Consider the following 9,822-nt stretch of genomic DNA (forward strand, 5'->3'; position numbering starts at 1 on the left):
CATGGGGTTTCAGTTCTCCAGGCTGTGTTCTGTCGATGCCTTGCTTGCCTAATCTCCTGCACTTGATAAACTGGCCTACACTAGAGCTCATTGCTGTTAATTTTTTATGGTAGTTACCTAGTTACGTAGTAATGTAGAACTGGAATACATAAGATCTACTACTTTGCTATTAGAATTTTTATTAAAGACAATAGACATTTCCAGGTGATGTACAGATGAGATCTATGATGTCTAATGATATTTAATAACTCATAAAATTTTTACTTCATCTAGTAATACCTACTGTACTAAATACAAGGCAATTTGCAGATTTTAATACATGAGAATGCTCTCCAGGACTCTAAGTAGCTCAGGAAAGTGAGTTTGCTATCAGTCTAAGTTTGTTGTTAGTGAAATCTTTTGGGTTATTTCTAAGAGCAGGAGTGCTGAGGTCAAGTTTTTACTTAGTTATCCTCAGTTTTACCTACACGAAGTCTGGCAAGTGACCTGCTTATCCACCATTCCCTCTAGGCCTTATGAGAGTCCATTTCTGCGTGGTATTGCTTCCTCAGGTGAGGGGCTACCAGAACAGCTCTGCCTACGAGCACCAGACACGGACTTGGGCTGTGTTTGATTCTAAATGTGCTCTATTGTCTCTTCTTGAAGAACCTTTAAAAAGGAGCAAGGGGGACAATGCACAGTTTCTATATGCAGTACAAGGTGTGCTAATTTGGTCTCTCATCCTTCAACCTTCTTCATTTTTCACCTGTTTCCCTCACCCAGTAATGCCCTTTCAAGGCAGTTTAAACTGACTGAGTCTGATTCTAATTCTTGCACAGCATCCAAGCCATACCTCTGACTCCCAGCAACTGTAGGCTTGAAATACAATCCTTACACACCTCTTTTGTGCTGTGGTTATGGTTATAGTTTTGCAAACTGTGGACACTTCTTCCTTCCAAAGTTTGAACCAGGGAAAAGCAGCTCTGAGGTAACGCATATATGGAGGTTTGTGGTTATTCCAAAGATTGCCTCTCTGCCTACTAATCCAGGTCCAGCCCTTCCTGCACCTTGATCCCTTGCAGCAATCCTCTATTGCTGTGAAAAGCTGCCTACTTGTCAGGCCTGACCTAAAGGGGTGCCTGGCTATCCTGCCTTTGTGGCCCAGCATTGAGTTCCTGCCTCAGTGTCCCTCAGCCCTAACAGGAAAAGCCGTCTTCATTAGCTGAAGGGTGGAGGGAAAAGCACAGCTGGCATAGGGGAAAGCTTGTGTGTGCTTTGACAACTGTGAATGTGGTGAGAGAGATCAGGAGAGTAGAACTGGCATGCAGAAAAAATGAAGTTGAGTATTCCTGTTTTTTTCAGCTTTTCTCAGTACAAAGTATTGTCTCCTCCCTGAAGCTCTTACAGGCTATGTGGGTGCTGGTTTTCAGGGAAGCTAAGAAGACAAGTAGCCAAGCTACTCCTGCATAATGCTCATGGGGCCATCGGGTGCCCGTTCCAAGCCAGCAGAAAGTGCTGGAGGAACCCAGGGACGGGATAAGAGTCCCTGTCCCTTTCCCGAGTCACTCTCCCCTTGGTAGCACTCCTGGGAAAGCAGTATGGACTAGCCACAGGGCTGGGCGGCTCTGCGGCCCCCCGGATCTCACAGAAAATGGTGTCAGGGGTGCATTTTATCCCGGCCGCCTTAGAACTGTCTCCAGGTTTTGGGGAGAGCAGTGTTGGCGCTGGCTGCCAGCCAGGAAAGCGGCACGGAGCCCGTATGCCCTGCCTAGAGGGGGTCGTGAGGATGTGCCTGCCCCATCCCTTCCCGCCAGAGGCTCGACCTCTACCTCTCAGCCAGGATTACGGTCCCCAGGTCGGAAAAAGGCCGGGGGAGGCCGAGGTGTCCCCTGACCGTGGGCTGCGGGCTCGCTCCTCCCCGATGCTGTCCTCCCCGGGCTCCCCCGCCCCACACAAACCCTCATTGTGCTTTTTTTCCCCATCTTTACTGTTAACAAAACGCGGTGATTAAGACTTGAAACCAACAAAGAGTTTTTCTTCCACCTTAACCTTGCACACAATCCTTTAACAAATTAATTAATCCTAATGAATTAACACTTCATTTATTTAAACGCGCTACAGTTCATGAATTAAATTTTCATGCAGTGATTAAAGGCTGTTAAAATATGCATGATTTCGTTAAAATTTTATAATAAATCAGGGCAATGTGTTACATGACAAGGCAACTACTTCCCAGCCCCTCGGAAGGTGCTTTGCTTCGCGCGGGGGGGCGGGGGGAGCCGAGCGCTTCGGTCCCCGTTTGGGCAGCCAAGCGGACCTCGGGGCGCGGTGAGACGCGGCTGGCGACCGACCCCTGGCCCCTCGGAGCGCTCTTCGTGCCTCTCTCGGGGGCGGAAAGCTGCTTTTTCCGGCTGCCCCACCCGAAACGTGGCGAGAGATCGTGGACGCGGGTGGAAGCCAGCAGCCGTTTGCCCATGGAGCGGAGCTGCAAGGGAGCAGGGTCTGGGATGTTTTGCTGGAGGGGTTTCTCGGTTTGCGTTTTAATTCCTCCGCATGACTTGAAAGAAAGACCGAGAAACTTTACTACTAACAGGACCTGTAGTGTTTTCCACCGGATCTCTCCCTAGCTGCTCTGGTCTCCTTCCTTTCCCGAAAGGGGACGTTGTGAACTACCTTGGGACTTAAATCACCATCAAGTGTTTCAATTTTTAATATGACAACATTTTACACTTTGGCTGCAAAAGCAATTATTGCGGCTTGTACATCAGTAATTAGCAGGTCTTTGCTGATGTAAGGAAAGTTCTCATTAAGACAAGGAAATACTTTTTGTGCATTCACCCAAAGGGTTGGTTGTGTTTTGTTGTGGGGTTTGTTTTTTTTCCTTCTGAAGGTTAATTTTGATCATTTAAAGGGAAAATAGCTTTTACATTAAATGGGATATTGACTTTCTGTGAACTTCACCAAATAACACGTGTACTGTAGGTTTTGTCTCAGTGCTCCCAGTGACACTCAGGGTAGGACAAATACTGCGACTACAAAGTGTAAAGCTAACATTTGCTGAAATGAAAATATCCAGAGGGTTTAGAGTGAGCGGTGAAATCCACATTAGCTATTTTCTTTAAGTCGGGATATATAGCAAACTATGATCAGACGTTAATAGTTAATATCATACGCTTTAGTATATTCATCTTTGGGGAATCCTAAAAAGAGAAATCAAATACAATGGGTTACAGTAATTAATTTATAAATCGTTTCACTGTGGGAATAAGGGGTTACATTATTGCTTTCTCGAGATAGGCAGTTCAGTCAATTAAGGAATTCTGCCTATTTCTTGCATTTGAAGCCGGAGAAAACTACGGGAGACAAGTAAATGTGTATATATATGTGCCTCCCTTGCTTTATTGAGCATCTCGGGCCATAAACGTAGGGCTACCGCATGGTCGTGTCGCCAATGAACTCGCTCCTCAAAGCCTGCGAGTTTATTGCCATCAGTATTCATGAGGCTGGGCGTACCCACGAGGAATAGAAACAACAGCGAACATTAAAATAAAATCTATTACCAGGCCCGCGCGATTCTGAGCCTGGCTCAAGCCGTCTGCCCGGGGAGCTGGCAGTGTGTGGCGGGGAGAGGAGGGCCATCGGGGACTAGTGACAAGGGGTTCAGGTTCCCGGCGGGCCCCGGGTAACTCCCTCGGGCAGCAGCCCCTGCACTCAGTGCGGCCAAGCAAGCAGCAGGGCAGCGGCGGCGCCGGGACCGGCTGCAGCACCTCAGCAGCGGGAGTTATGGTCAGGCTGCAATTTTTAGCGTTGCTTTAAAAGTTAGCCCAAAGTTAGCTCTTTAGCTCTTGAGGGGAAAAAAAAAAAAAAAAAAGAAAAGAAAAAAAAAAAAAAAAAAAAAGAAGAAAAGTTTTTCCTCCGGGACTTGATAAGGGACAGAACAAACGATGCTCCACAGAAACCCCTCCTGCCCTTCTTGTCCCCTCTCCTGAAAGATCAGACAGAGGGAAGGCTTGGCTGCAATTCCCTAAGGAGGCATCTTCCTCCGGGGAAGCAGGGGGGAGCGGGTGGGGGCCGGCAGCAGCCGCCCCAGGAGCCGGCAGCAGCCCGCCTCTTCCCCGGAGTCGGGAGGCTTCGCTCCCCCGCACGCCGTCACCCTCGTCCCTCGGGCGGCCGCGACCCGGGCGGCTTCAGTGATGGAGCGAGAAGCCCCTAACAGGGCGTGTATCTCCAGCCGGTAGGGACTGCTTCCCCCCCGAGGAGAATCCAGTAGGATGCATATCGCAAGCTGCAGCGACGGCGTGCCCACCCCCATCCCAGGGTTCAGAAGACACCTCGGAGGTGGAACTCTTAGAACTCCTAAAGGTCCTCACCTTCTCAGCCTCCGGCTAGCGCTGGGGGTGGAGGTGGGAGAAAGGCTGAATTCTCTGCCTTTCTGGCCTTAAAAAATAAGCCAGTGAGCAGAAGGGGTCGTTTTAAAAGTACTAGTGGGGGTTGATGTTCCTCCAGCCAAGGAGAAAGTCTCGCCCAGCAGCATCTGCCATAGCCGTATGTTCCAGTTCCTCTGGTGGCTGCCTGCCCTGGCTGTCTGCACTCCTTGCCTGCCCTCGCTGCTCTGACCCAGCCCCTGCCAGCCCAGAAGTTAAAGACCCTGCAAGGCAAAGCAAGTGCCTGGTGGTATGTGGGCAGAAAGGCAGGTCACCTCTTAGCCTAGAAATCCTCCCCTCGGCCGCCTTGGCCACCGCTTGCACAATTTTCCCTTCTCTCAGCGTTTTCCTTCGGGAAACCTGACGAACTTGGTCTGATAGCATCCTGGAGAGTGGGGTTCGTGCAGAGGCACACTGATAAGTACCTATGCATCCCAGAGGGAACAGCATCCCATGCCTTTCTCCACAGGACGAGGACGTGATCCCAGTAATCCACCTCCCTGCCCCGCCGAGCTCAGCCCAGGAGCACCGCGGCTCTTGGCTGGATCTCGTCATGGTCGGGAACGGCAGCCTGCTCGGCTCGGGCCTTGCTCCTGGATCTGGGCGCTTTTCAGTAACTTTGGCGAAAAACCGTGATATCTCCCTCTTCCTCCCCATCGCTTTCCCAGCAGGGTTTTCCTTTACAATGGATTGTTGCTGAGAAGTAGCTAGAATAAGTCATAGCTTAAAAAAAAAAAAAAAAAGTCAATAAATACACATAAAGTATGATTTGTGGAATCTGATACAATGATTTCGATAAATAAGGAGAGCCCAATAATCCCAGTTTCAAGTTCACCCCCTTCAGAGAAGAAGTTGCATTTCGCTACCCCAGGGGACACGGTAATGGATGGAGACCTGGCTCCCTCTCGCAAAAGTAATTGGCAGACGTTCCCTCCTTCCTCCTGAACTGGCTAGTGAGCTAGGGAAAGGCTTATGAAGACAAATGTATCTTCACTTGGGGTTGTGGTGTGTGCTGTTGTGTGCGCGTGTGTGTCTTCCTGCGTGACCTTTCGGCTATGTTTATGCGCATAAATAAGAGGCGTTCAGGAGAAACGGAACAATTCCGATGCACTCCCAGGCTGTCACATTCCTGATCCAAACACCCTGCTGCCTCTTCCCGCTGCCTGCTTGCCTGCAGTCCTGCTGAAACAAGCAAGGCAGCATCTGATCGGTCACCGAGGGACGGCTCCAGAGTGCCCCAAGGGACAGACAGGATTCACCTTGGGCCGCTCGCTAAGGATTCGTACTAATCTCACAGGCGCAGTAGCAGATTGATTCCTTCCGTAGTTTTGCCTCCGACTTCATAAGCAACTACAAGAAAAAATAGAATCTCCTCTAAAACGGGACAGAAATCCCGAATCACTCATAATACCAACAGGGTCACTCCTCAACTGTTTGATTCAAAGGCAAGAGTATTCTAAGGATAAACCACAGAAAAGGGAGGGAAAGAAGAGAAAGAAACAGAGAAGGAAGGAAGGGAGGAAGAAAGAGAGAGAGAAAGAGAGAAAAGAAAGAAAGAGAGAAAATAAAGAGAGAGGGAGAGAGAAAGGAAAGAAAGGAAAAAATAAAAGAGAGGAAGAGAGAAAGAGAGAGAGAAGAGAGAGAGAGAGAGAAAGAGAGAAAGAGAGAGAGAAAGAGAGAGAGAGAGAGAGAAAGAGAGAAAGAGAGAAGAGAGAGAGAAAGAGAGAAGAGAAAGAGAAAGAGAGAGAGAGAGAGAGAGAGAGAGAGAGAGAGAGAGAAAGAAAGAAAGAAGAAAGAAAGAAAGAAAGAAAGAAAGAAAGAAAGAAAGAAGAAAGAAAGAAAGAAAGAAAGAAGAAAGAAAGAAGAAAGAAAGAAAGAAAGAAAGAAAGAAAGAAAGAAAGAAAGAAGAAAGAAAGAAAGAAAGAAAGAAAGAAGAAAGAAAGAAAGAAAGAAAGAAAGAAAGAAAGAAAGAAGAAAGAAAGAAAGAAAGAAAGAAAGAAAGAAAAAAAAAAGAAATTTGTTATTGTTTTCTGCTTGAGGCCACGCCAATGCAACTTGGGTTTTCCCACCGAGCAGGAGTTGGGGCTGGGCAGTAGGAGGAGATGCAGTCTCACCTCCGCGGCGCTGCCCGTGCAGCGCGCACACGCACGCTCCGCGTGGGTGCAGCGGCTGTCACCCGCGGCGCCTGGCACAGCAATAGGTGCAATAAAACTACACGGGGTGAGGGAAAATTAAATTACAGGGAAAACGATAGCCTCTGAGTGGCTCAACCAAATGTCTGCCGCCGTCCGTCTTCCCCAGGAGCCGGTGTACAATTCGCGGCAGGAGCGGGGAGCGGCCGGAGGACGCCCCTTTCTTTGGCAGAGCTCCGCTGTGCGGAGGGGCAGCGCACCTTTGTGTTTCAGTGCCGAGGGCCGGGCCGGTTCCCTGCCCCGTTCCGACGGCAGGGAAGGGGCGTCCAGCCCCGCACTCCGCCTATCCCCGCCCCATCGGGGCGCCCCGGGCCGCGCTGGCGGCCGCGCAGCGCGCACGTGTGGCAGCCACAGGTGCCGCAGCCGCCCGCTGCTCGGTGCCGCTCGCTATAAGAGTGGCCTCGCCGCCGCCGCCCCGGTGAGACGGGCGAGGGCTGCGGGAGATGCAACAAGGCGCGGAGAGGCAAGGACCGGGGGCGGCGGGAGGAAAAGGAGGAGGAGGAGGAGGAAAAGGAGGAGGAGGAGGAGGAGGAGGAGGAGGAGGAGGAGGAAGGGGGGGAGACAGCTGATGTCTGTCAAAGCCGGAGCCGCCGCGCTCTCGCGAGAGCCCGCCCGGCGGTAGCCACGGGATGCGGGGCTCAGGTGCGGGCAGAGCGCAGCGCAGCGCGCCCGGCGCCGGGCAGCGGCAGGCAGAGAACTGAGTGAGGGAGGGAGCGAGGGAGACGGCGGGGGCCAGAGGGAGCCTTGCCGCCCGCTCGCCTACCCAGCCCAGCCTCGGCCACCGCGGCAGCGGCGGCGGCGGCGGGGGCAGAGTCCGCTGCGGCACCGCCGCCACCACCGGCTCCGCCACCGCCACCCGCCGCTGTCAGCGGCTTCCCCCGGCGGGAGGAGAGAGCCCGGAGAGCACTTTTCCCCCGACTTTAGGAGTGTTTGTGGATTTACATGCCAAGCCTTCAAGATGATGTCCATGAACAGCAAACAGCCTCATTTTGCCATGCATCCCACCCTACCTGAGCACAAATACCCCTCTCTACACTCCAGCTCGGAAGCAATAAGAAGAGCATGTCTACCAACTCCACCGGTAAGGGACAGACATCTGCAGCTCTCTTCTTTCTTTCTCTCCCTTACACGCACACTCTTTTCTTTCTTTCTCTCTCTCTCTTTTCTGTATACTGCATGTATGTGTATGTGCATTAATAAAAAAACCGCTGCGAGGCACATTTTGACAAGCGGCGCTTAATGTTTTTTTCATGTCTTCCTCTGCAATCATCTGAGCGCCTGTGATCTTTTTTGAAAGCGGTGTTCACACGAGTCTCCGACTTCATCCACTTTCTGTATTAATTTTTATGACTCGGCCTCTGAAAAGGAATGCGTTTTATGTGCTCTTGTGTTTGACACAATTCCCCAGCTGAGAGTTACAGATCCATTTCTTCTCCTCCCTTCTCTTCTCCTTTCGTTCCATCCCCCCCCCCTTTTAATTTATTAATTTATTTGTTCCCTTCATTCCTTCCTTCTCTCCTTTTCCAATTCCCCCTTCCTTCCTTACCTTTCTACTCTTTGCTTCTTTTCCTGTTTTGCTCCCTCTTCTCGCCTCTTCCCTCTCCTATCCCTCCATTATTCTATCCATACCCCTGTTTCCCCTCACTTCCCCGGGCTGTCGCTTGCTATACTACTCTTCCCCCAATCTCTTGGCTCTTGCCCCCGATCCCATACTCCCTTACACGCTGATCCTACTGCCGGCTCCCCGGCCGTCACCCTAACTTTGCCCACCTCTCTCTCCCCTCCCTCGACTTCCCCCCTCCTTTTCCACGGCGCTCCCGCAACCCCACGCTGTCCCCCTCCCGTCCCCTTCCCCCTCCGCACTTTGCCCACTCTCTGCCCCGTTGCCCTCCTCTCCCCGCACCCCGCTCTGTTTTGTGTCTCCTGCAGCTGCAGAGCAATATCTTCGCCAGCCTCGATGAGACCCTGCTGGCGCGGGCCGAGGCTCTGGCCGCCGTCGATATCGCCGTCTCGCAGGGCAAGAGCCACCCGTTCAAGCCCGACGCCACGTACCACACCATGAACAGTGTGCCCTGCACCTCCACCTCCACCGTGCCCCTGGCGCACCATCACCACCACCACCACCATCATCACCAGGCGCTGGAGCCCGGCGACCTCCTCGACCACATCACCTCTCCTTCCCTTGCGCTCATGCCCGGCGGAGGCGGCGGCGGAGGCGGCGGCGGCGGCGGCCACGACGGGGCGGGCGGCGGCGGCGGCGGGGCCGGCGGCGGCGGGGGCGGCGGCGGCAGCGGCGGGGGCGGCGGCGGCCTCATCTCCACTTCGGCCCACCCGCACTCGCACATGCACGGCCTGGGCCACCTCTCGCACCCGGCCGCCATGAACATGCCGTCGGGGCTGCCGCACCCGGGGCTGGTGGCCGCGCACCACGGCGCCGCGGGGCAGGTGGCCTCGGCGGCGGCGGTGGTGGGGGCGGCCGGCCTGGCCTCCATCTGCGACTCGGACACGGACCCGCGAGAGCTGGAGGCCTTCGCCGAGCGCTTCAAGCAGCGCCGCATCAAGCTGGGGGTGACCCAGGCCGACGTGGGCTCGGCGCTGGCCAACCTGAAGATCCCGGGCGTGGGCTCCCTCAGCCAGAGCACCATCTGCCGCTTCGAGTCCCTCACCCTCTCCCACAACAACATGATCGCCCTCAAGCCCATCCTGCAGGCCTGGCTGGAGGAGGCCGAGGGCGCCCAGCGGGAAAAAATGAACAAGCCCGAGCTCTTCAATGGGGGCGAGAAGAAGCGCAAGCGGACTTCCATCGCCGCCCCGGAGAAGCGCTCGCTGGAGGCGTACTTCGCCGTCCAGCCCCGGCCCTCCTCCGAAAAGATCGCCGCCATCGCCGAGAAATTGGACCTCAAAAAGAACGTGGTGCGGGTTTGGTTTTGCAACCAGAGACAGAAGCAGAAACGGATGAAATTTTCCGCCACCTACTAGGGGGGCGGGAGGGGCGGCCCCGGCATCGGGGGCACCGGGGGGGCCGGGCCGGGGCCGCGGGGAATGCCTACGCACCGCCACCGTCGCCTGAGACGCCGTGGGAGGCTCCTGGGGACCAAGGGACGATGCAGAAATTAAACGCGAACTACTCGGGGAGAGCGGGGGGGGGGGAAGGGGGGGGCGTGCGTGTGGGGGGGTGCGCTATCAATTATTAAAACAAAAAAGACACCGGGACACCAATGAGAAGA

The 9,822-nt window shown here is 53.7% G+C and overlaps 1 protein-coding gene across 2 annotated transcripts; it reads left to right on the top strand.

Moving 5' to 3' along the window:
* Positions 1–7,464: 7,464 nt before the first annotated feature.
* POU4F1 (POU class 4 homeobox 1) lies at positions 7,465–9,574 on the top strand. Of its 2 annotated transcripts, XM_053935428.1 has the most exons (3): positions 7,465–7,676; positions 8,525–8,786; positions 8,880–9,574. In XM_053935428.1, exons 1-3 carry the CDS (start codon positions 7,554–7,556, stop codon positions 9,572–9,574), a joined length of 1,080 nt encoding a protein of 359 aa, XP_053791403.1. In that variant the 5' UTR covers positions 7,465–7,553. The 2 variants fall into 2 exon arrangements, with proteins under 2 accessions (XP_053791403.1, XP_053791402.1); XM_053935427.1 differs by having other exon boundaries at positions 8,525–9,574.
* Positions 9,575–9,822: the final 248 nt, after the last annotated feature.

This window comes from Vidua chalybeata, chromosome 2 (assembly GCF_026979565.1).
Source record: "Vidua chalybeata isolate OUT-0048 chromosome 2, bVidCha1 merged haplotype, whole genome shotgun sequence".
NCBI lineage: Eukaryota > Metazoa > Chordata > Aves > Passeriformes > Viduidae > Vidua > Vidua chalybeata.